The 27,603-nt window shown below is 35.9% G+C and overlaps 1 protein-coding gene across 3 annotated transcripts in view; it reads left to right on the forward strand.

The window, feature by feature from the left end:
* Window positions 1–27,603, forward strand: part of Cert1 (ceramide transporter 1) — a 119,847-nt gene that overhangs the window by 53,657 nt on the left and 38,587 nt on the right. For all 3 annotated transcript variants that reach the window (XM_074077274.1, XM_020185696.2, XM_020185697.2), the window contains 3 exons: window positions 20,882–20,989; window positions 21,964–22,102; window positions 27,502–27,585. In XM_074077274.1, the coding sequence (XP_073933375.1) occupies window positions 20,882–20,989; window positions 21,964–22,102; window positions 27,502–27,585 (331 nt within the window). The remainder of the gene's footprint in view (window positions 1–20,881; window positions 20,990–21,963; window positions 22,103–27,501; window positions 27,586–27,603) is intronic.

Here is a 27,603-nt window from a genome sequence, read left to right on the forward strand (position 1 = left end):
CGTCAATGACCCATTTGTCATTGAGCAATGTGTTGTTCAGCTTCCAATTCTTTACATGTTCTTTACTGCTGTTTTTGTTGTTGATTTCTACTTTTAATGCATTGTGGTCAGATAGAATGCATGCGATTATTTCTATTATATTTGCTGAGGCTTGCTTTGTGCCCTAAGATATGATTGATTTTGGAGACGTTTCCATGGGCTGCTGAGAAGAAGAATGTATATTGTGCAGAAGTTGGATGGAATATTCTGTAGACATCAGCTAGGTCCATTTGATCTGTGGTGTGATTTAGTTCTAGGATTTCTTTATTGATTTTTTGTTTGGATGACCTATCTATTGGTGATAGGGGGTATTAAGGTCTTCCACTATCACTGTATTGGAGTTTATATATGTTTTTAGTTCCTTCAGAGTATGATTGATGAAATTTGGTGTATTGACGTTGGGTGCATATACGTTGATAATTGTTATTCCAAATATACCAAAAGAGTGTCCTTCTTTATCTTGTTTGATCAATGTAGGTTTGAAGTATTGCTACCGCTGCCTGTTTTCGGGGACCATTGGCTTGGTAACTCTTCTTCCAGCCTTTCACTCTCAGCCAGTGCTTATTTCTGTCAATGAGGTGGGTCTCCTGTAGGCAGCAGATTGTTGGATCTTCCTTTTTAATCCAGTTTGCCAATTGGCATCTTTTAATTTGGGAATTTAGTCCATTAACAGTCAATGCTAGTATTGATAAGTATGTGGTGATCCCTGTCATGTAGTTGTCTTTGTTGATTAAGGGTTTGATTGTGTGCAGTTGATTCAGTGCTACTCTTTGTTCTCTTGCCTTTTCTTCTCCTGTGGTTTGGTATTGCTTGCCCTTTCATGGTTTTGTTTGCACTCATTTTCTGTGTGCAGAATTCCTTGGAGAATCTTTGGTAGTGGTGGCTTTGTGGTCACATATTTTAGTTTCTGCTTATAATGGAAGACTTTTATTGTTCTATCTATTTTGAACGATAATTTTGCTGGGTAGAGTACCCTAGGATTGAAGTTATTTTCATTCAGTGCCTGAAAGACCTCACTTCTCGCTCTTCTTGCTTTTAATGTTTCTGTTGAGAAGTCTGCTATGATTTTGATGGGTTTACCTTTGTATGTTACTTGTTTTTTCTCTCTTACAACCTTCAATGTTCTTTCTCTAGTCTCTGTACTTGTTTTAATGATAATATGTTGTGGGGTAGTTCTATTTTGGTCAGGTCTGTTCAGTGTCCTGGAGCTTTTGCTTGCACCTCTTCTCCTTTTTCAATGTCCATGATTCTCAAGTTTGGTCTTTTGATGGAGTCAGTGAGTTCTTGCATTTTCTTTTCACAGGTCTTCAGTTGTTTAATAGTTCTTCAGTTTTTCCTTTACTTGCCATTTCATCTTCAAGTTCTGAGATTGTGTCTTCTGTTTGTTCTATTCGGCTGGAATGGCCTTCTATTTTGTTTTGTATTTCTGTTTCATTCTTTTTTCTGAGGTTTTCCATATCATGGGGTACTTCCTCTTTATTATTGTCAATATTTGCCCTTAATTCATTTATTTCTCTGTTTATGGAGATCTCTGTTTGAGTTTGGTATTTATTTAGGGTTCCTATGATTTCATTTATTCCTTTCTGTCTTTTCTCATAGTCTTTAATTTTGTTGTCGTGAAATTTCTTGAGTGCCTCCTATACGTTTTGGTTGACCATGTCTAGTAACATCTCTATGAAATTCTCATTAATTACTTGAAGGATTTCTTCTTTCAGAATGTTCTCGTGGGCTTGTTGGGTACCTTGGTATAGTTTATCTTTGTTTTGTGAGTCTGGATCTGGGTATCCGTTTTCTTCATTTTGCTCTAAATGCTGTACTACTTTATTTTGTGGGGGAGAATGGTTTCCCTCCCTTTTTCTTCTTCCCATATTTCCATTAGGTACCATTTGTATTCCTGGACTACGTGCAGTTTAGTATTAGCTGGGTTACAATATTATTACAAACAAAATCGAGAGAGAAGGATAACAAAGAGAAAGAGATGGAAAGATAAAAGGAAAAGAAAAAAGAAAAAAAATGGGAGAGATGGTGGGTATTCAAACAGCAAACCAGGCAGCAAATACCTTTAAAAAGGGAAAAGAAAAAAACAAAAAGACACCAGGCCTGGAACAGTAGAATTGCAGTCTTAGTTCTGATATTACTCCTTTGGCATCCAGACCTGTCTGTGTTTGTCTCTTAGGCAGGTTTGGAGCCTTCCTGTGGTGGGTGGTGTCCCACAGGCCTATGGGTGTAGGCCTTTCCTTGAGGTGAACTAGTGGGCCTTTGGAGCATGGGCCTGCGTGCCCTGCTGAGTGGAGATCGTGCATGTCTGTGGATTGCTGGCTTGGTGGGCTTTAGCGGCATGGTCCCAGCGGAGATTATGCAGGACTGTGTAGGCATGAGGGGCGCAGGATGGCTGAGTGGAGATTGTGCAGGCCTGTGCAGGTCTGAGTACGCGGCCCGGTGGAGATTGTGGGTGTGTGGATCACCGGCCCAGCAGGCCTTAGGGGCATGGCCGGGCAGAGCAGAGATCATGCAAGCAAGCCTGTGCAGGCATGTAGGGCTTAGTCCAGCAGAGACCATGTGTGTGTGGATTGCTGGCCCAGCAGGCCTTAGGGGCATGGCCTGGCAGAGCAGAGATCATGCAAGCAAGCCTGTGCAGGCATGTAGGGCACAGTCCAGCAGAGACCGTGTGTGTGTGTGTGTGTGTGTGTGTGTGTGTGTGTGTGTGTGTGTGTGTGTGTTGCTGGCCCAGCAGGCCTGAGGGGCATGGCCTGATGGAGTGGTACCATGCAGGGTTGTGCAGGCCTGAGGGCGCAGCTGGTGGAGCAGAAATTGTGCGTGTGTGGATCCCCAGCTTGGTAGGCCTGGGGAGCGTGGCCCAGCGGAGCGGAAATTGTGAATGTCTGTGGATCTCTGGGTTGGCAGGCCTTAAGGGCTTGGTCCAGCAGAAATCGTGCAGGTCTGAGGGGTGGGAGTTTGGGGGAGCATGTCTCTGGTGGGGCTGAGGAGCAGGCAAGAGGATCAGAGATCCTCTGCGGGCCTATGGAGCAGGGCTTGGCGTGCAGTGCCGGGTATTCTTTTAGTATGTCGTTGTGTGGAGAAGCCTTCCATGAGCTAGAGGTTCAGAGTGCTGATATTTCAGCTCTTGCTGGTGCTTTACTTCAGCCAAGTGTATCTCCAGCCTCTCAGCAAAGTACCTGGATCACAGAGCTCCTGCAATCTGCAGCTTTGTCCCAGTAGCCATCTTGGATCTTCCACCTAAATACTTAATGAAACAAATATCTTAGAGTAAGGATCTATAATTTATGGGGTTTCAGGTAGGTTCTTCTGGTAAAGTATTTTATCTTTTATCAAGTTAGCAAAAAAAAGGAACTGAGAGTTTTTTATATTGAGCAGTGAGGAAAGAAAATATTTAGGTAGCTAATCATATTTACTGTGTAGGCAGTTGACGAAGTATAACTTGACAAGATCTTATGTTTTGTCCGGGAGATTCTTATAAATCAGTGTGGAACATTAAAACAGCTTAATTAAGAACTGGGACAATGGTAGGGAACTCACAGTGTGGATCAGTGGTAAAGAGCTTGCCTAGCATCTAGAAGGCCCTGGGTTTGGTCCCCAACAATGCACCACACACACACACAACACACTTACACACACACACACACACACACACACACACACACACACAGTCAAACAACTTGAAGTGCTAGTTCCAAAGAGATAATTAAACATCTGAAAGGGTGCTCTGTACCATTTTTCATTAAGAAAGTGCAAATTTAGTCCTCAGTGAGATACCACGATATACTCATCAGAATAGCTTAGAGAAATAAAAACATACCAAGTGTTGGTGAGGATGCAGGGCAACAGGTAATCTCATACACTTGTGATGGAAGCTGCAAGTTTCAAACACTTGTGAAGACAATTTGGCAATATTTACTAAAGTTAAACATGTACTCATTTCAAATGAATATTGAAAATACAGCATGCATTGATGTCAAAAGGTGTATTAATTTTACTTTAGATTACAGGGAGATCAACCTGTGTTCCATGAGAAATGATAAAATTACCCCAAACCAAGAAAGTTTGGAATGCTGTACTTGCAAAGAAAGTTGAACCTGTATACTTACTGAGTGCTCTTATTGTTGACTAAGTTCCATTCCTCTCTAAATCACCTGCCTCCAGCTATAATTAATGTAAGTTCATTTCATTCCTTATTTCTTCTTTCTTTCATAATTCTTGATCATAATTTTTGTTCTCCCATCTTAATTTTAGTTTCTGCTTCATCAGTCATGACCTTTTTTCTGTCTTTTGGCTTCATTTCACCTTTACCTTTTTCTGCTCTAATCTCTTGGCACTTCCTAAAGTTAAAAAAAATCTTAACTGCCTTTTCATACCAAGTTAATATGAATTGACTGCTCTTAGTCCAGTTCTAATTAATTCTGTAATTACTCATATTTAAAGAAAAGAATGGGAAAGTAGTACAATATCAGCAAATGTATTTTATAATTTTAACATTGAAAAATACATCATTTTTCATTGAGTTTACTGGATTTGTTAGGTTTATGATACTTAACCACTTTGCCATTAACAGTTTAGATTTTCATCTTATTTCTTTATCTTTTCTTAGGCTATAATTTCCTTATACGATGTTTTTTTGGGTAAGAGGATGATAAGGGGAAAAATCTTGTTAATCTGGAGTTAAATAACTTCTATATTATTAGTAAGATTAATATGAAGTTATATGCTGCTAAAGTCATTTTTGTATAGTAGCTTATTGTTGGATTTGAATTTTTATTTAATCAGAAGGGAAGATTTCTAGCAGTCACTTGTGACAGATGGGATTCTAGTTTTGTCTATGTTGATAAGGAAAAATAATGGTGGGTGGCATCGTTTACACATACTGGCAGCAGTAGAAACCATTTTCTGATTTTACTTGCTGAGTATATTAGATATTATCTGTGAGAAAATGTTTCTTAAAAAAAATCAGAGTACAAAACTGCTCTTTTTTAAAATCAGATCTTTTTAGTAATCACCTAACAGTAATAGGCTTGTATTTCCTGGTAAATATTCTTAGTTGGTTTGATATTGAAGGATGAAAGATAACATTGGGGTAGGAATCATAAGAACAGATAGTGAGATAAATAAATATCCTCCAGACTAATATTATCCTCTTTAAAAACCATTGTATCATTTTTCACTCACATAGGAAGTCTATATACTTAACTAACAAGATGAGGTCAATGTTAGGCATGTTTATATTACTATTGATCCCCTATCTCTTTGTTCTTTTCAGTAGTATGACTCTGATCTGTTGAGGAATAAAAGGAACAATTAGATACATTAATGTGTTCCTTTGTTTTCTCAACAGCCTTTCATTGTGGGTGTAATTCCCATTTTATATATAGATGAAATTTAATAAATTATGACAATATTGATCAGTAAGTAGTAACATTTTTTGTTTGTAGTATCTCTCTTTTCTAGCTCAGTCTAGCTTTTTTTCATGGCCACATAATTGAAAATTGAAAAAATAAATTATCAGTCAACCCTATTTTAAAAATTTCCTGTTCAGTTAGATCTAACAATTCTTATCGAGTCTTTTAAAACCATTTCTGCAGGTTGCTTTCTTGTATACATTTTATTGACTGCCCCCATCCTGACCTTTTAAAGGAATGTTTTTTCATTATAAGGGAAAAGTATAAAATACCTTCAGTCTTATAACCCAGACAATTGTTCTTCAATTTGGAATATTTTCTTATTCTATGTACATTTCCCACACCCCCCCCCCACTCCCACAAAAAAATATCATGGATGGAAAAAGGATTTGGGGAAGATGGCAAAGCAGAAAACTGTCCTCCATCTAGAAAACAGTTGTACTGGCAAATTTGCCTAATGTAACTATTCTGAAACTCCGAGGCTATTGAAGACTTACAACTTTGGAATAAGGGGAGCATACTTGGCAAATTGATGTTAATTTTGGTCAATTACAGCTCTATCACAGTAGCAAAAGCCCGTCCCCACCTCCAGCCCCATGACAGACAACTGTGCAATGTGTTCCTGGAGCAACCTGCACATAGATTGTGAGAGCCAGGGAGGAGCACAAAGGAACTTGTCATCCAAATACGGGGCATCTGATGGCTGATTACTGCTTTTTATCACACAGGTTCAGAAAAGAGGCAGACAATCCTTGTTCCACCTCCCTGCCCATAGTGGCCAGTCCTTCCCCCTCTAGCTGAAGTGGTTTATATGGGACTTCAAGGGCTATTGCCCTTCCTTCTTCATTTTTCTCTTTTCCTTTTTGGAAACTAGACATTAAAGATTAAGACACTTAAAAACAACTGCATATATGGGAAAAATTATAAAATGACAGTGACTGTGCATGTTCAAGAAAAGGTGAAGGCTCAGAAAAGTTCTAAGAAGACCTTTACACCTTAGCTGCAACAACAAAAAACTCTTGGGTTTTCTCTGAGTAGGGGTGAGGATCCGTTTTTCCATGATTGCTACATTACTACATTCACATGTCTCTAGTTTACAACAAAAATAAAACACAGTTCATATGAAGAAACATGAAAGTACCTTTCCAAAGGAAAAAATTAACAGAAATTGCTCTGAAAAAAGATCTGGTGGTTATTGTAGTAGACAAAGTCATTAAAGCAACCACCTTAATAATGCTTAAAAGAACTAAAGGAGGACATGAAGGACGTAGGATAGATGAGATAGTATTTCAGAGACTCAAAGTAATTTTATTTACAGTTACTTTTTATGTCATAGATTGGGTTCTTAACACTGCATTTGGTATCTCTTTGACAGGCCTCCTTTAATTCCCCTTTGGGATATATTACAGAATCAAAGGCCCTAAATTATAAGTGAAAGAAAGGAAGTTCTGAAATCATGGCGAGAGAAGGGTTAACTACTACACTACTATGTTGCACCTGGACATTTTTATTCCTTTGAATAGTGATAGACCAAATCCTGTTTTCTTCAGTCCCTTTAGTATTTTTTTTAAAAACACTTAGCATTCTGAGCCTGACTTAGGTAAGTCTTTGCTTAAGACATTTGAAATAGGATAGGTGATAAGGCCCTGATCAACCCTTCCAGCCTCATCTCATTATACCACTGTTTTCATTCTGTAATTTAGTAGAAGAAAATACAACATCAATAACCAAGTCCATAAATGACCTTCAAATGTGCTGCCATATTTGGTATTAGTTTTTAAGTTATAATATAGAAATGAGTAATATTTGAAATATGTTCTCTCTTGATAGTTCAAGGGTTAATTTTAGCAATTATTCTACATTTCCAGCTTGATTTTAGAAAGTATCTGGAGGATAAGCAAATAGGCTACTCTGTGAAGTTAATTTTATTGCCACTGAGTTTAGATGATTAGAATACAATGCAGATCCTCTTCAGTACCTTTGTTTGTTTATTGGTTTATTATTTGTTTATTGGATCATATCCATGACCTTGCTTGTGCTGAGCAAGTGCTCCACCACAGAGCTATATGCCCAGCCCAATAACATCTTTAAAAATCTATTTTAAATTTTCTTGTTACTTTTTGTCGGTACTGGGACTTGAACTCAGAGCCTCAGGCTTGGTAGGCAGGTGTTCTACCACTTGAACCACTCCACCAGCCCTTAAATTTTCTTTGATTTATGAGTGTTTAATTTCTAGAAATTATTGTAAGTTGGAGCTCTTCTCATCTGATACATTATAAAGTTTGCTTTTGTAGATAAATTATGTTATCTCTATCACTCCAATTAGGAATTGTCTTCTATCTGATCTCCACTTATTTTATTTTAACCTTAGTTTGAGTATTTTTAGACCAGCATTACTATCTTAAAGAAAAGAAAATTAAACCTAGGGAAGGCAATAACTGACTTAACCAATTACGTGTTAAAAGCAGTGAAAGGGCTTGTTTTTTCACTCATCTTTTTTTTCCCCCGCTGTAAAGGGTATAATATATCTTCGTTAGAGGGACCCGTAAGTGTTTTAAAGGCCAAATAAGTTTTGATATTGACAAGCATGAAATTGTCATGCCAGTTTTTCTTACCTCAAATTACTTATATTGACTTACTCAAGAATAAAACTGTTGCCATTGCAACTTACTGTATTTTAAATTACAACACTATTGCTTACATAGTGTCTTCCCATATAGTTTGCCTTAAAATAATAATATTGAGGGTAAATGGATACTCACAACAGGGTATGCTTATTTTATTATCTTCTGAGTTTTAGAATTTGAATTTCTGGAAAATCTTCCATATCTTCTGTTTTCTCTCTTCCCATACTTAAAGTGATGACAGTCAGTGAACTTTGGTCAAAAGAGGAAAGAGAGGAGAACCATGCCATTAATAACTATATAATTTTTGGCATCATGAGGAAGTTACTTAACTTCTGTCTCAATTTCTTTGTTGTGCTGTTTGCTAGACATTATTATTATGAAAAAGAGTAAGCTTTCCAAAAGGCAGGTGCTATTAAATTTTAAAGTCAATCTTTTTGCTGTATTTTATACTTCTTTTAAAGTATAGATGAACTTATGCATAGACTGTGCAAAATGGTAATTTTAAAGTTCATCTCCTGTATGATTAAGCTATCAAATTTAGCTTAGACTTCAAGGGAGTTTTCAACTCATTGTTTAGGCATCGCTCCCTGTTTTATTAAATTCATAGCTTTGAGCCATATGATTTAGTTTATAATACTTTTAAATCTTCAAAAGTCAATACACAGGAAAAAGGTATATGTAAAAGAATTAGTCTAAGGTTACTGTTGTATTCTTAGCATCCTTTTCCAAGTGTACCATTTGAAAAATACTACTGACTCCCTCTACTGGCTCAAATATCTAACTTTTTAAAGTAGTATTTTAATATAACAAAGGTGTTGTTTCATTACTATAGTATTTAAAAGTAAATTTTGTTCTTGTAAGATGCTTTCAGTGTGTGTTTGATTGAACCAAAATAGCATTTTACATTTATGCAAAACATGTTTAGGAACACTGCTTACAAACATTGGCAACTTTGAGAAAGAAAGTTTCTGCTAAACAATTTGTGTGAGAGGTTCTTTTTGTTTGTTTTTTGCGATACTAGGGTTTGAACTCAGGGCCTCAGTCTTGCTAAGTAAGCACACTACCACCAGCACCTTGAATGCGAGATCTTGAAGCAAGTATTTTGAAAGGGAAAAATATCCCTGTGGTAACTGTATTTGAATTCTGGATTATTCATGTTGGGAAGAATTGGTATTTTCAAAGTACTTACTGGTCATTAGAGATTGTGAATCCAGTTTCCTTCAGATGGAAGAGTGACTGGGAATTAAGAAAAAAGCCAGCATGTTTTTGAAGTATTAGCCCTTGGAGATTTTGAAATCATGTTATAATTTTTAAGAACTTTTAACAGTGTATCAGTTATAACCATAAAGTAATCCCTTCACATTTCCATCCTTCCCTTCCCCCATTCTACTGCCCTCAAAAAGCAGACATTAGGGCTCCTCAATTCAGTACCCAATACCAAACAAAAAAAAAAAAAGACCTTATAAATACAAATCAGTATTGTTGCTTTTAAAGTCAACACCTTGGGAAGCCAAAATAGTTACATAAACAACATTACCACTTTTCAAAATAGTTTGTTAACTTCTCTTTTTTTACATTAATGGCAAACTTTTTTTTTAATATTGATATCTTCAGTGATATATTTAACTTTTGAGAGTAATCCAAAACAAATTTAGAGCGGTGTCATGTGTATAAAAAGGGAAAATTAAGCTATTTCTTTAATATAATGAGACTGCTCTTTAATTTTTATTATGTGACTGTCAGTTTTGTTAAAAACTTACATTATTTATATATACATTTTTTATTCATATGTGCATACAATCTTTAGGTCATTCCTCCCCCTTTCCCCACCCCCTCCCTTACCCCCAGCCCCCTCACTCTCCCTCCCACCCCCTCGATACCCGACAGAAACTATTTTATTTTGCCCTTATCTCTAATTTTGTTGAAGAGAGAGTATAAGCAAAATAGGAAGGAACAAGGGTTTTTGCTAGTTGAGATAAGGATAGTTGTACAGAGAGTTGACTTGCATTGATTTCCTGTGCATGTGTGTTACTTTCTAGGTTAATTCTTCTTGATCTAACCTTTTCTCTAGTTCCTGGCCCCCTTCTCCTCTTGGCCTCAGTTGCTTTAAGGTATCTGCTTTAGTTTCTCTGTATTGAGGGCAACAAATAGGTGTTCTTACCTATCCTCACCCCTTCCTTGTGTGCTCTCGCTTTATCATGTGATCAAAGTCCAATCCCCTTGTTGTGTTTGCCCTTGATCTAATGTCCACATATGAGGGAGAACATACAATTTTTGGTCTTTTGGGCAGGCTAACCTCACTCAGAATGATGTTCTCCAATTCCATCCATTTACCAGCGAATGATAACATTTTGTTCTTCTTCATGGCTGCATAAAATTCCATTGTGTATAGATACCACATTTTCTTGATCCATTCGGCAGTGTGGGGCATCTTGACTGTTTCCATAACTTGGCTATTGTGAATAGTGCCGCAATAAACATGGGTGTGCAGGTGCCTCTGGAGTAACCTGTGTCACAGTCTTTTGGGTATATCCCCAAGAGTAGCATTGCTGGATCAAATGGTAGATCAATGTTTAGCTTTTTAAGTAGCCTCCAAATTTTTTTCCAGAGTGGTTGTACTAGTTTACATTCCCAGCAACAGTGTAAGAGAATTCATTTTTCCCCATATCCTCACCAACACCTGTTGTTCGTGGTGTTGCTAATGATGGCTGTTCTAACAGGGGTGAGGTGGAATCTTAGTGTGGTTTTAATTTGCATTTCCTTTATTGCTAGGGATGGTGAGCATTCTTTCATTTGTTTTTTGGCCATTTGAATATCCTCTTTTGAGAAAGCTCTGTTTAATTCACTTGCCCATTGCTTTATTGGTTCATTAGTTTGGGGAGAATTTAGTTTTTTAAGTTCCCTATATGTTCTGGTTATCAGTCCTTTGTCTGATGTATAGCTGGCAAATATTTTCTCCCACTCTGTGGGTGTTCTTTTCAGTTTAGAGACCATTTCTTTTGATGAACAGAAGCTTTTTACTTTTATGAAGTCCCATTTATCTATGCTATCTCTTTGTTGCTGTGCTGCTGGGGTTGCATTGAGAAAGTTCTTACCTATACCTACTAACTCCAAAATATTTCCTACTCTTAACTGTATCAACTTTAGAGTTTGTGGTCTGATACTAAGATCCTTGATCCATTTTGAGTTAATATTGCTATAGGGTGATATATATGGATCTAGTTTCAGTTTTTTGCAGGCTGCTAACCAGTTTTCCCAGCAGTTTTTGTTGAAGATGCTGTCTTTTCTCCATCATATATTTTTAGCTCCTTTGTCAAAGGCAAGTTGGTTAAAGTTGTGTGGCTTCATATCTAGGTCCTCTCCTCTGTTCCACTGGTCTTCATGTCTGTTTTTGTGCTAGTACCATGCTGTTTTTATTGTTATTGCTTTGTAATATAGTTTGAAGTCAGGTATCATGATACCTGACTGAGTATTGTCTTGGCTATTTGTGGCCTCTTGTGTTTCCATATAAATTTAACAGATTTTTCAGTTTCTTTAATGAATGTCATTGGAATTTTGATGGGAATTGCATTAAACATGTAGATTACTTTTGGGAGTATAGACATTTTTACTATGTTGATTCTACCAATCCATGAGCATGGGAGATCTCTCCACTTTCTAGAGTCTTCCTCAGTCTCTTTGTTCAGAAGTTTATAGTTTTCCTTGTAGAGGTCGTTCACATCCTTTGTTAAGTTTACACCTAGGAATTTGATTTTTTTTTGAGGCTATTGTAAATGGAATTGTTTTCATATATTCTTTCTCAGTTTGTTCATTATTAGTGTATAGAAATGCTAATGATTTTTCTATGTTGATTTTTATATCCTGCTACCTTGCTATAGCTGTTGATGGTGTCTAGGAGCTTTTGAGTAGAGTTTTTTCGATCTTTAAGGTATAGGATCATGTCATCTGTAGATAGGGATATTTTGACAGTTTCTTTACCTATTTGTATTCCTTTTATTCCTTCTTCTTGCCTAATTGCTCTGGCTAGGAATTCCAGTACTATGTTGAGTAGGAGTGGAGCTAGTGGGCATCCTTGTCTCGTTCCTGATTTTAGAGGGAATGGTTTCAGTTTTTCTCCATTAAGTATAATGCTGGCTGTAAGTTTGTCATATATAGCTTTTATAATGTTGAGGTACTTTCCTTCTATTCCTAGTTTTCTTAGAGCTTTTATCATGAAATGGTGTTGGATCTTATCAAAGGCTTTTTCTGCATCTATTGAGATGATCAAGTGGTTTTTGTCTTTGCTTCTGTTAATGTGGTTTATTACGTTTATTGATTTTCATATGTTGAACCACCCCTGCATCCCTGGGATGAAGCCTACTTGGTCGTGGTGAATGATCTTTTTGATGTGTTGTTGGATTTGGTTTGCCATTATTTTATTGAGGATTTTTGCATCACTGTTCATTAAGGAGATTGGCCTATAGTTCTTTTTGGAGGTGTCTGCCTGGTTTTGGGATAAGTGTAATACTGGCTTCATAAAATGTGTTAGGCACTTTTCCTTCCCTTTCTATTTTGTGGAACAGTTTAAGGAGGGTTGGTGTCAGTTCTTTTTTAAAGGTCTGATAGAATTCAGCAGAGAATCCATCAGGTCGTGCACTTTTCTTTTTGGGGGGACTCTTTATTGCTGCTTCAAGTTCATTTTGTGTTATGGATCTATTCAGGTGATTAATTTCCTCTTGGTTCAATTTTGGATGATCATATGTATCTAGAAATCTGTCCATTTCTTTAAGATTTTCTAATTCATTTGAATATAGGTTCTCGAAGTAGTCTCTGATTGCTTCCTGGACTTTGATGGTGTTTGTTGTTATCTCCCCTTTTTCATTCCTGATTCTACTAATTTGGGTTTTTTCTCTCCTCATTTTAGTCAGGTTTGCCAGGGGTCTGTCGATCTTGTTTATTTTTTCAAAGAACCAGCTTTTTGTTTCATTAATTCTTTGTATGTTTTTTGTTTGTTTGTTTGTTTCTATTTCATTGATTTCAGCTCTTATTTTTATTACTTTTCTCCTTCTATTTGTTTTGAGATTTGCTTGTTCTTGTTCTTCTAAGGGAGTTTGAGATGTATCATTAGGTCATTGATTTGGGATCTTTCAGTCTTTTTAATATATGCACTCATGGCTATAAACTTTCCTCTCAGGACTGTCTTTGCTGTGTTCCATAGGTTCCGGTAGGCTGTGTTTTCATTTTCATTGACTTCCAGGAACTTTTTAATTTCATCTTTTATTTCATCAATGACCCATTGTTCATTAAGCAATGAGTTATTCAGTTTCCAGCTGTTTGTATGTTTTTTGTCTTTACTTTTGTTGTTGAGTTCTACTTTTACTGCATTGTGATCAGATAGTATGCATGGTATTATTTCTGTTTTCTTATATTTGCTGAGGCTTGCTTTGTGCCCTAGGATGCGATCCTTTTTTGAGAAGGCTCCATGGGCTGCTGAGAAGAATGTATATTGTGTAGAAGTTGGATGAAATGTTCTATAGACATCGTCTAGTTCCATTTGATCTATTGTATATTTTAGATCTTGGATTTCTTTATTGATTTTTTGTTTGGATGACCTATCTATTGATGATAATGGGGTGTTAAAGTCTCCCACAACCACTGTGTTGGAGTTAATATATGCTTTTAGGTCCTTCATGGTATGATTGATGAAATTGGGTGCATTGACATTGGGTGCATATAGGTCGATAATTGTTATTTCCTTCTGGTCTATTTCCCCTTTTATTAGTATGGAATGTCCTTCTTTATTTCGTTTGATCAACGTAGGTTTGAAGTCTACTTTGTCAGAGATAAGTATTGCTACTCCTGCCTGTTCTCAGGTGCCATTGGCTTGGTAAATCTTCTTCCGGCCTTTCATCCTAGACCTATGCTTATTTCTGTTGGTGAGATGGGTCTCCTGTAAGCAGCAAATTGTTGGATCTTCCTTTTTAATCCATTTCATCAAGTGGTGCCTTTTGATGGGGGAATTAAGTCCATTAATATTAAGTGTTAGTACTGATAGGTATGTGGTGATTCTTGTCATTAGTTGTCTTAGTTTTTTGAAGATTTGATTGTGTGTACCTAAGTTGAGGTTACTCTCTACTTTCTTGCTTTTTCTTTTCCTGTAGTTTGGTGCTGCCTGCCCTTTCATGTTTATGTTGGATTTCACTTTCTGTGTGCAGAATTCCTTGAAGAATCTTTTGTAGTGGTGGCTTTGTGGTGACATATTGTTTTAGTTTCTGCTTATCATGGAAGACTTTTCTTGCTCCATCTATTTTGAATGATAGTTTTGCTGGGTGGAGTATTCTTGGGTTGAAGTTATTTTCATTCAGTGCCCAGAAGATCTCACCCCAAGCTGTTCTTGCTTTTAATGTTTCTGTTGAGAAGTCTGCTGTGATTTTGATGGGTTTACCTTTGTATGTTACTTGTTTTTTCTCTCTTGCAGCCTTCAATATTCTTTCTCTAATTTCTGTACTTGTTGTTTAATGATGATATGCTGTGTGGTAGTTCTATTTTGATCTGGTGTGTTTGGTGTTCTGGAGGCTCTTGCATCTGTATGGGAATAGATTTCTCTAGATTTGGGAAATTTTCTGTTATTATTTTGTTGAATATATTATGCATTCCCTTTGCTTGCACCTCTTCTCCTTCTTCAATGCCCATGATTCTCAAGTTTGGTCTTTTGATGGAGTCAGTGAGTTCTTGCATTTTCTTTTCACAGGTCTTGAGTTATTTTATTAATAGTTCTTCTGTTTTTCCTTTAATTACCATTTCATCTTTGAGTTCTGAGATTCTGTCTTCTGTTTGTTCTGTTCTGCTGGATTGACCTCCCATTTTGTTTTGCAATTCTGTTTCGTTCTTTTTTCTGAGGTTTTCCATATCCTGAGTTGGTTCCTCTTTAATGTTGTCTATTTTCATCCTGAGTTCATTTATCTCTTTATTAATCATGTTCTTTGTTTCACTTTGGTGTTTATGCAGTGCTTCTATGGTTTCTTTTATTTCTTCTTGTGCTTTCTCAAATTCTCTATTTTTGTTGTCTTGGAATTTCTTGGGTGTCTCCTGTGCATTTTGGTTGACCATATCCAGTATCATCTCTATAAAATTCTCATTGATTACCTGTAGTGTTTATTCTTTTAGATTATTCTTGTGGCCTTCATTGCGTTCTTTGGCATAGCTTATCTTCAATTTGTTGGAGTCTGGATCTGAGTATCTGTTTTCTTCATTTCCCTCTGGTTCCTGTATTAATTTTTTGCTGTGGGGAAACTGGTTTCCCTGTTTTTTCTGTCTTCCCATCATTGCCCTTGATGTTGTTTTTGTCCCTGTCCTGTGTGCAACTAAGTATTTTCTGGCTTGTAATAATAACAATGGTGATATTTAGAATGGAAGGGTGAGAGGAGATGGAAAGCAAAAAAGTTAAAGAAAAAGGGAAAAGCAAATAAACAAGTAGAAATAAGCAGAACAAACAAACAAAAGTTTCAAAGATATAAATAGGGAGAGACAGTGTACTAATGAACAGTAAGCTGAACAGGCATTAGAGAAGACAGAGGATTGACAATAAAAAATTAAAATTAAAAGTAAATAAATGGAAAAAAAATCTCTTAAGTTCAAATGCAATAAAGTTTCAGTCTTAATAATTTTGATGTTAGTTCCTCAGCCTCCATTCCTGGAGTTGGTGTCTCAGAAGTAGTTCTGTCGTCTCATCAAGGGAGAAAAATACTAAAAAAAAACCCAAAACTAAACTAAACCAAAAAAACCCCACAAATTGTCCCAAGTTCGAATGCAATACAGCTTCAATAAGTTTTTCAGCATGTAGGTGTAGTTCGGTTATTGTCTCATCAAAGGCAGGGAGGAAAAAAAAAAGAGTCTGGAAACAGTTCTGTGAATGGCTATCTGGCTGCTGTCAGTCTGCTGTTGCTGGAGGCTTTATTTATGAAGATCTCAGGAGTGAGCACCTAGGCAGGCAGGCTTTGTTTACTTAGAGTTCTCCTGGGCAGAACTGCCACTGCTACAAGCTTTCCCTTTTCCAAGCATACACTGGGGGAGGTGACACTGTACCACCTTTCTCAGGCCTGCGTGTTATTTACAGCTCACATGGGAAGTGGGTCTTTCCCCTCTCCTGTGGAGTTTTCCTCCCACCGCCACTTTTACAAGCTTTCCCACTTCTGGTTGCTGGGCGTGTGCTGCCAGTCCTGCCTTCTCCAGTTGGCTTGTTGTGAGGGATTTCCCCTCCCCCCCCCTTTTTGGCGCTCAGGGCACCCCGCCCTCTTTACTATGTGTCTTTTTTGTTGTTATTGCTTATATTCAGTTTTCTTTTCTTTTTTTCTGTGGGCGGTCAGTCTGTCCAGGGGGCTATGTGATCTGGTCCAGGGTTGTCCGTGGGTGTACCGAGTGCCGCTTAGCTGACCTTGTGGTCTGTGTCTTCCCAAGCCATCTGGGCGCTGCCGTCTGGTAGCGGCGCGGGAGCCCTCTGGGTTTCTCCATTTAACTTCAAGTGGAGATGCTATGCGCAGGCTGGAGGTATGGAGGAGTCAACATTTTGCCTCTTCTTGGTGGTTTTTCCTGTGAGGTGTATCTCCATTGTCTCTCCAAGATTTTACTTTAGGTGGCATGCTTTCTGCTTCCTCCCTCTAGCCACCATCTTGGAATCTTCTTTATATTTATTACAGTTACTGATATAGAATGGTGAATTTTCATTATTTACATTGAACAACAATGTAAATACTATATTTTCTTTTCGCTTGGAATGATTTCTATAATTTATTGTGGAAATTTTTTGCTTGAACTCAGGGCCTATACTTTGAGCCACTGCACCAGCCCTTTTTGTGAAGGGTTTTTTTCTAGGTAGGGTCTCCTGAACTATTTGCCCAGGCAGGCTTTAATCCGCGGTCCTCCTGATCTCTACCTCTTGAGTATCTAGGATTACAGGCATGAGTTAGCAGCATGTGGCATATTTTTCAGGGAAGAATTATTTAATTTGCTAATGGTGTCAAAGGGTTTGGTCCATAATCACTTGGCCCAGAACATCTGTCAGCAAGAGCAAGCAAAAGGAGCCAGGGACAATATACCTTCCCATTCCCCCACCCCCATGACCTACTTCCTCCAGCTAGGTCCCACCACCACGTTTTTCCACCATCTCCCAAAATAGCACCACTATCTAGGGACCAGATGTGAGGGACATTTCAGAGTCAAATGGTAACATTTTACCTTTGCCCCAAGGACTTATTGCCATCCCATAATGAAAATGTATTTGGTCTATCTTCTAGAGTACCACCCAATGTTTTATTTGTATGGAATTTATTTAAATGAGGCTATTAGAATTAGAAACATATCTACTAAACTATTCCTATTGAGTATTCACTTACTATGCATTACTTAGCATGTGTTACATCAATATTATAATGGAATCTTTTGTTTTATCATGTCTTTGTTGTAAGAACGTGTTCCCTGTTTTGAAGTAGTGGAACTTGAAATAGAGAAGGGAGTAAGAAGTTGCACTACAAAAGGTGTGAATTTAAGATATATTGCAAGCACTTTTGTATATGTCACAGTGTACCCCCAATACACAATAATATGATAATAAGTTTAAAGATAATTTAAATACATGGCAAATACTGTGCCATTTTACGTGGAAAAGAAGTTGTAAAGAAACCTTTAGTAAAGCTTTTAATGGAACATCAATAAGCAAGTAAATGGAAAGGGTAGTTTCATTTGGATTTAAATTTCAAACTGTTGGGTTTTAAATAACAGCAAATGCTGGTGGGGATGCAAGAGTGGGAAGGATCCCTTACATACTAGTGATGGGAATGTAAATTAATATGGAAGAAATCAGTTTGGAGGTTGTTAAAATTAAAACTACCCTAAGACCCTGTTACACTACTCCTGGGCATATATACCCAAAGAAATCAAAGTCAACATAAGTAGACATACCTGTACACCTATGTTTATTACAGTACAATTTACAGTAGCCAAGTTATAGAATCAGTTTAAGTGCGCAACAGCAGATAAATGTATTAAAGAAATTATGATATATAATATATATATATATATATATGCAGTGGACTATTTATTAACAATAGAGTGAAATGGCATTTGCAAGAAATGGATGGAACTGGATGGAAATCATGCTAAATGAAATAGTCTCTGAATAACAAATATTGCATGTTTTCACTCATGTGGAATGTACCTAAAAACAAATAAGCAAAGAAAACATGAATATACAAAGGAAACTATTTTTCTTGAGAGTGGGGAGCCAGTAGAAAGAAGAAGGGGAACAAAAGGTAATGGAAGGTAAATGGGTGGAAATATGTAAGTGTACAAAAATGTCATAATGAAACCCACCATTTTATAAAATTTAAAAAGAATTGTTGAAAAATTGTTGGGTTTTGAATATTTTTAAGAAAATATCTAAAATCTGTTTCTAACATAAAATTGTAGAAAGTTGTATTTAAATGGGTAATTCAGATTAATTTGTGTTTAGAAATGAATTGTACATAGATGTTTGAGATATTTGAGTAATTTCTGGAATTCCTTTTATTTTTTTGTCTGATACACAGAGATTCTTCCTATTTCTGATTACAGTCTTCTATATGTAAATCCAGTGAAAAAACTTTACCATTCCCATACAAGAAGTAAAGTGCAAAGTTAGCTTTATTGTCAAAAGAGAGAAGAAACTAGAGCTAATGGATGGCAGACCTAGCATAATACCTTTGCTCTTTGTTAGATCTTATTATTTGATTAGAAGTCTTGTTTTTTATCAACTATATGATTGCTATAATTAGAATTCCCTTTTGGAGTGATTATATGATATTGAAATAAACTTACCTTTTTTATATGAATTTTATTTGGGGTATAATTTACTTTCTCAAAATGTACCCATTTTAATTCACTCACAGTTTGTTTTGACAATGTAATCGATACCCCTGAAATTTTCTTAGACCTCTGTGATGAGTTCCTCCTCTATACCCTGTCTCTTCTCTAGATTAGTTTTGCCCTTTTTGGTTTCTGAGACAAGGTCCCTCTGTAGCCAATACTGGCCTCAAACTCATCAGTCATTCTATATCAGCCTTTCCAGTGCGGGATGTATAGGCAGAAACCATCACACCCAACAATTTCAGCTTTTTGTAAGCAATTTTTTTCACAGTTTAATTTTCATATAGTAAATTACATGCCTTGCTCTTTTTAATAGTTTTTCTGCTACCAAAATACTTATTTTACTTTATCACTAAGACATTGCTTTGCTTTAAGATGTTAAGTGGTATAAGTTTTGGAGAAGAGTTTTGATTCCATCTAGTCTTAAGTTTATATGTAATTTGTTAGTAAATTGACAGTTAAAAACTTATTGCAGTACCTTTCATAAGTAGAACGTATTATAAGCAAGCATTATCCAAGTGTAACATTGTGACTAGTATGTGCTGGAATTTTGAATTTTAATGGGCTAGTAGTTTTCATGTGGATTTCTAGTGTCTTTTTGTATATCCATTTCTTTTTCATGAATCGTCTTGCTATTTTTGTTATAAATTCCTCTGCCTTCCTATTCCTTCTCTTCCTTCTTTTTCTTTTCCTCTTATTTTTCTTCTTCACCAAATCTGTCTTAGTTGGCAAGCTAGGAACAAGTTTGCTCAAACTTTGAGACTAACGCTGACTACTGTATCTTCTTTTCTATTTCTTGCTACTGTTACTAACTACTTCTAATCTCTCTTTTTCCTACTCTGGTTTTTCATTGTTTCTTACATTTGAATGAGCTTAAGAAGTATGATTCTACTTCTTATGGCTTTGAGACACTTAATGGTGGCAGTGTCTAAACTTTATGGTGATTATGGTCTCTTAGGATTCTGGGGTAAGAGGCAAAGACAAACTATTTAAAGAATTCTTGGACAGTTTATCTCATAATGGCCTGGTAGGAGGACCACAGCATAGGTAGGTATAGAAGTTTTGGGTTTTTATCTTGTCTGCATCTTTTTCTCACATCTTGTGAGAAATCAGGTCTTTGAAGAACATGGTTTCAAGTTGGATATAAAAATGAAAAAGATAATCTGCTTCCAGAAAGGTGCAAGTCAATAGCAGTTATAAAATATAAACTTATAATTCAATGGTAGGCTGGTAGAGTGACTCAAGCGGTAGAATGCCTGCCTGACAAGCATGAAACTGAGTTCAATTCCCAGTACAAACAAGAAAATAATAATTCAGTGTTAATTCCTGTAACTGTGAAGTGTTAAAAAATGATTGAAAATGTAAGAGACAAATTGCCCCCGTGCAATAAGAAAACCTTTTCTGGGTCAGTGATTCATCTATGAAGAAATAATACTGAAATTTTTTTGCCTTCCATACAGTTTTTATAATTGTGGTAAAGTATACATAACATAAAATTTATCATTTTAAATATACAGTTCTGTGTGATTAAGTACATTAGTTAACACTGTTGTTCAACCATCACTACCTTGCTTCCCAGAAGTTTTTCATCTTACCTTACTGAAATGCTATGCTCATTAAATACTAACTCTGTTCTTCCTCCTCAGGCTCTGGTAACCACTATTCTACGTTCTGTCTCTATGGATTTGACTATGTTAGGTAGTTTTCCTATTATTAAACACACCTTTGGCCTACTAGCCCAGCATATAGTAGGTATTCAATTAATTTCTAAATTAAGTAGGAATTGAAAGACATTTATATCAGTGAATTGACTGTTTCTTGAGTGAATCCAAATTGCTAATTATTGTTATACTAACCTTGCTGACTTTGTTTTCTATTAAGTATTTCTCATTTACGTTTTTCACATACTTTTTATTTTCTTTTTAGAGTGAATCAGGATATGGATCCGAATCCAGCTTGCGTCGACATGGTTCCATGGTGTCACTGGTATCTGGAGCAAGCGGCTATTCTGCCACCTCCACCTCTTCATTCAAGGTTTGTGATTATGAATGCTTTATGTTAAGGCAACGTTATTTGAGCTTAGTATTGGATTTTGTGAGCACAGCTTGGTAGGTTTTTGAAAGAACTTTTCTACAATGTAATTTGTTTGAAACTGTTAAAGAATAACTTTTAAGTGGTAAGATCATAACTCATACAAGTATAAAATAAACATTTCAGAGATTTTGATTTCATTCATTAATTAATGGAGTAAAATATAAAGTAAAAAATTGGTTCAGAGGAAAATCTGAAGAGTACTAAAATGAATTTGCTAATCAGAACTGACCAGTATCCACAGATTAATAATCAGTGCCTCTGCACAGGACAAAGTTCATTTTCATCTCTGTGGACAAGAATCACCTATAGGCTGAGTTTGGTGTCACATAACTGTAATCCTAGTACTCAGGAGGCTGAGGTAGGAGGATCACAAGTTCAAGACCATCATGGGCTACAATAGCAAGACCCTGTCTCAAAAAACAAAACAAAACAAGAATCACATACATTGCTTAGTTTTCTGCTAGAAGTTGTAAAGTAGCTCAAATGCAAGGAAAGACAAAAGTGTCATGTGATTAGCTATCACTCTCCCCTCAGGATTCTCTAGGTAATGCTCACCAATGCTTTGAAAGTATACCCAGTAATATATTTGCTCATTTCAAAGTCTGTCATACTTTTTCCTCACAGTGTCTAATTTTAAAATATTAAATGTACATTTAATATTTACATTAAATATTACAGATTATCAGGCATTATTAGTTTCTTATTTCCTACAGATTTATCAATATGAAATTACTAGATAAGTCAGTTTCAAGCTTATTCCTTAGGAATGTTACCGTGAACTCAACAGCTCTGTTTTTCCCATTCCCTGAGTGATAAGGTGCCAACCTTAAAAGGTGATGAAATACCATAGAGCCAGATAAAGTCCAGTTTTGTTTCACGTGTGTTACAAATCCCCACTTTTTTGTGTTTTGCAGAAAGGCCATAGTTTACGTGAGAAATTGGCGGAAATGGAGACCTTCAGAGACATCCTGTGTAGACAAGTTGATACTCTCCAGAAGTACTTTGATGTCTGTGCCGATGCTGTCTCCAAGGATGAACTCCAAAGGGACAAAGGTTAATTAGACTATTACCACTATTTTTACTTGGAGAATGAATGGATTTAAAGCCTCTTGATCTTAATGGGTAATGTCTTTAAGTAATAAAGGTTGTAGTCACTTTGGGTATAAACTCCTATTATAACAGGTTTCAATGTCCATGTAACTTGAATACTTACGTAAAAAAAAAAATCATATCCAATAATCTTGATAATAGGGATCACTTCACATTATTATGTCTAAGAAATTTTAGAGGAGACAAGCATATTTATTAAATCTTCCAGACCTAGAATCAGTCATTAGATCAGTTTCTTCCTTTATCCTTCTCTCTCCCTCTTGTTCCTCTTTCCTTCCCTCTCCTTTCTTTTTATTTTTATTTTTTTTTTTTTTTTGCCATACTAGGGTTTGAACTCAGAGCGTACACCTTGAGCCACTCCACAAGCCCTTTTTTGTGATGGGTTTTTTTCAAGAGTCTCACAAACTATTTGCTCAGGTTGCCTTTGAGAACCATGATCCTCCTGACCCCTGCCTCCTGAGTGGCTAGGATTGCACTGGCATCCAGCTCCCTCTCTTTTTTCAACTCTTTCTCTCTTTCATCTCCCTCCCTCTGCCTTTTTTCTCATAGAAGAAACCATAATAAAGTTATATATATATGCTTAAAAATAATTTGTGAGTTTTTATTTTATGATTGTGAATTAACTTTTAATTTGAGATTTGAAGTTATTTTTCTTTGATTAGTGCTAAAGATACTGCTAATGCCTTCATATGTTTTTCAATTTTTCTCTTAATTTACTATGAAGGCAAAAATGAAACTACTCTAGCAGTGTTACTATCACTGAGTTCATTCCTAGTATAACTAGGTTGCGTGGCATGGTTTTATTTCTTGGTTTTACAAAATATGTTAAATCTGAGCTCAAATTCTTTTTGTCTTCTCTATTTTTTGTTCCCTTTTTATGCCTTCTTTTGGATTTTTTTTTAATAATTCTGTGTTACCACATTTGTTGACATCTAAGCTGTAACTCTTTATTTTAATGGCTTGCTTAGTGCTTATAGTTTGCATATTTAACTTACCACAGTCTGTCTTCAGAGTAACATCATAACACTTTGGTTGTAGTATCAGAACTGGACCAGGCCATGGCTCAAGTCATAGAGTACTTACCTATCATGCTTGAGGCCTTGTGTTCAATTCCCAGTATAGGAGGGCAAAAATAGTATCAGAACTCCCAAAATGTGTTTCCATTTCTCCCCACTACTGAGGCAAGAGTTTTCTAAGTTCTGCAACTAGTTCCCTATCAATTATGAGCTTTTTCAGTCTCCATATAAGCTTTGGATACTGTTCCCTGAAATCCTTTTAGAAGGTGCTTTCCCTGACATCTGTAGTTCCCTTATTTGTAGTACTCTGCTAAACACTCAGAGGAGATCTTCTACTGATCCCCAGTGATCTCTACCTGAATAGCTCTCTCTAGTAGTCTTCTTGCGAAATCTAGTTGCCTTTTTCTGCTTGAACTCATGTCAAAAGTCTACTGGATTCCTCCTGAGTTCCTTGTCCTTACTAGCTTAGAAACTCCCAAGACAAGTAGCTGGAGCAGCCATGGAACCTACATCATTTGTTATCCAAATCACAGAGATCACTCTCCTTGATTGTCTTATTTCCAAATCCATTGTTTCATTTGTTTTGTCCAGTTTTTTAGAACTTACTGTAGAATAATTTCAGTCCCAGTTTATTCCATCTTCTACAGAAGCAGAAATCCATTTCTGTGGAAGCTATTTAATTTAGGCAAAATTAAGTAGCCTTGAAGTCATTTATATTCACTGTAGTTAGGTTTTTGGTTCCTTAACTTTTTTTCTGTCTAAAAGTAAAAGAAGTTGAACTATTTATCCTTCTTTTTTTTTTTTAAGTATATCCTTTTTAATCAAATTAAACATTATACATTATCTTTCTTTTGTTTGCAAGTAGCCCCTTTAACAAAAACAGGATGCATACAGAATTGAATTTTTTGTTTAATTTTAAATGATCGATACCAAGAGTGTTACAGTGTTTGAAGGACAAAAGTGACAGTGGAGAAATAGAAGTTGGGATGTGTAGAAGATTTGGAAAATAATTTTTAAAAGTACTCTGAATCTTTTCTGTTACATGTTTGACTAAATAACAGTGTAGACTAATGTGTAGACTTGCTAGGGCTACTATAACAAGAGGCACCAAAGACCACGTGACTTAAACAACACATTTATTTTCTCACAGTTCTCAAATCAAGCTGTTAACAGGGTTGATTTCTTCTGAGGGTCCTGAAGGAAGTATGTGTTCCAGGATTCTCTCTTTGGCAGACAGATGGGTGTCTTCTTCTATCTACAAGTCTGTGTTCAAATATCCTCTTCTTAAGAGGACACCAGTCGTACTAGATAAGGGCCTACCCCAATGACTTCATTTTCTTTTAATCTCCAGAAATAGTCACATTTTGAGGTACTGGGATTTAGGACTTTAACAGAGGAATAGGGTGGGGTGGAGGAAGCAATTCAGCCCCTAATAGCCCATACAAATGCTATTAAGAAATACTGGTGTTTTTAAGAATACATGCTGAGTAAGGTGAAATGGTAAAGATATGGATCATAGTTTCGTACTTTGGTAATTCAGAGTTGCTGACCTTAGCCTCTTATGGATGTACCTTTATTAAATTATCAAAACTAAGTTAGTGACTTAAGAATTACTGTTTATTTTGTGTCACTGAAATAATAATCTCATACTCTTAACTTATTTTATGTGTTCACTGTTTTGATATAAAGTATTTGTCAGAATTACTAGTAAGCTAATCAGCCTGATCCCTCACCACCATTACTCTTACAGAAGTAGAAGATAATGCCTTTTACCTAAATATATTGTTTGACTTTAAAAACAATACCTATATGCAACACTAAAAGTAAAAGTTCTTCTACTCTTTCTCTTCTGTTCATTGTTAGTTTAATAACTTAAAGTAGATTACTTAACATTTCTCAGCTTCTGTTTCCTCAGCTATAAAATGGATATTAATTATATCTAGTCCATGTGATTTGGGAATTAAAATATTTATGTTAGCACTGTTTAATAGCAAAAGCTCAATAATAGCTGTTAATAAATAATAGCTGCTATTGCTAATGTGCTTAATTTGGATTGTTAGGGGGGTAAAGGAAGCAGAAATTTACAAGATTCAAAGGATGAGATATATCATAATAGATTTGAGTGTTAGGAAGACCATTTGATTTATATAGGGGATTTTTTTAATAGAACTGTGGTTTCAAACTATATCACAGATCCTTAAGAGTTCCTTAAAAATGCCTCAAGGATGGACACAGTGTTTTTTTGGGAAGGAAAGAGGGAAGACCACTCTTTGTTTTCATCAGTTTCATATATGGTGCTATTAGGCTATTAGGTAGAGAATATTAAACACAACAGTTGGGATTTAACCGAAAAATTGATTTTCCTATTAGTAATTTGAAAAGTTATCATTTAGGCAAGAATATAAAAAAAATCAACCACTGTAACATAGATGGAATGCTTTCTTCCATGAGCATTTTTTTAAAGTGGGTGAATCTCTGTTTATAGAACCTTATTGAGCGGCTCTAAAGTTGAAGGTTTAGATCCAGGTTTAGGTGGAGGTTTCATGATGGAAGATCCAGGAATGTGTAGTTAATAGACTTGCTTAAAGATTACAAAAGTGAAAATATGTATCATGAGTGATGGAGAAAACAAAGGAGTAGCTAATTATAGAGTTAAGGATACAAAACTGAGACTTTTGTATCTCAAAGTAGATACTAATGTGATGATTCAAGTATCAGTCATTCAGTAGCATTTAAGAGCAGTCTATAAAAGTAGTATTGAATTAACATCAGGATCTTGTCTAATGATGAGTACTGGTTTGAAACCAGAGCAGTATGCTATACTAATGGATTACTTGGAACTGACCATAATTACAAATGACTAATGAGATTAAAGACCCATAGAATCTGGGAAAGTGGTATGGACATCAAAGTTGGTAAGAATGATGAAAATGAGAAAAAATGCCAACTAGATATTGATGTCATTCAGGTAGTTAGGAATGAATGCAAGGTGTTAGTAAGTAATAGGTTGTGGTTTGAGAAAAGCACTTGTGTATGATTAGTAAAATTTTCAAGTAATGAAAAATGAAATAGTCCAGTAATTAGAAAATGGCAATACAGAATAAAGGTATTGTACATTGTGATTCCTACCTGTTAGTTAAAGAGGAAATAAGGTAACAAATTGATCTCTGCATCCGTAGGAGAGAAAGGTAAAGAGAATGATATGTTGTTGAGCCAGAATATTCCTCAGGTAAAGAAATACAGGTAATGTGTAAGATTACTTCTGTAGAGTCCCTCAAAATATCATACAAGTTAAATTTCTAAAATGCTTGGGATCAGAAGTGCTTTGGATTTGGGAATTTTATTGGATTTGGAATATTTGCATATACATAATGATATATATGTCTTTGAGATATGACCCATCTAAACTTAAAACTTATTTATGTTGCATATATACTATAAACATAATTAGAAGATAATTTTACGCAGTATTTTTAGTATACCTGGTTTCAGATGTGACATTTTCCACTTGTGGCATCATGTAAACATTTTCGATTTTGGATATTCAGAGCCTGAGGCAGGAGGATCATGAGGCCAGCTTGGGTAACACAGCAAAACCCTATCTGGAAGGGAGGGAAGGAGGGAGGCAGGGAAAGATGGACTTAAAAAAAGCAAAGAATAAGATTGAAGGCTCAGGTCCAGAAATACACATTATGATAGAATACATAGTACAGTGAATTGAAGAAAAAAAACGAAGTACATAAAAAGGTATACAAAGGGAAAACACAAGTCTGGGTTTTTTGGGTTTTGTTTTTTTGTTTTGTTTTGTTTTGTTTTGTTTGTTTGTTTTTTTGCTTTTTGGTTTTTTCTGGGATTAGAGAAGTTAAAAGGAGTATCCAGTCACAGATATACATTGGGATGAATGAAAATTGGTATCATATCTACAAGTAGATATATTTTCCTGAATATACAGAAAAGAGGAGATTAAAGAACTCTTAGAGGTTATCTAAGGTATCTTCTGCATGTACGATATCCTTTTACAGGCCTGCTCTTCCAGGCCTCTTGAAAATATGAAATGGCCCCAAGGTGTGGAGAAATAGATAAGACTAAAGGGTAAAATAAATTATACCATCCTTTACACAAAATGAAAATGGCATAGTTTCAAAGTAATGTATTTAATAACACTGCACAACATATTTATTTGGTGTGCCTTGATAACCAGTGGAAAGGGAAAAAAATGAATAAGCACTTACACTCAGAGGCTAGAGCTTACTGACTCATTTGTACATAAGAATAAGCTTATTTCTCCTTTTTCCTTTCTAATATCCTTAAATGTATTTTATTTAGTGGTAGAAGATGATGAAGATGACTTTCCTACAACACGTTCTGATGGTGACTTCTTGCATAATACCAATGGCAATAAAGAAAAATGTAAGTAATACATTTTCC

Source organism: Castor canadensis, chromosome 6 (assembly GCF_047511655.1).
Source record: "Castor canadensis chromosome 6, mCasCan1.hap1v2, whole genome shotgun sequence".
Taxonomy (NCBI): Eukaryota; Metazoa; Chordata; class Mammalia; order Rodentia; family Castoridae; genus Castor; species Castor canadensis.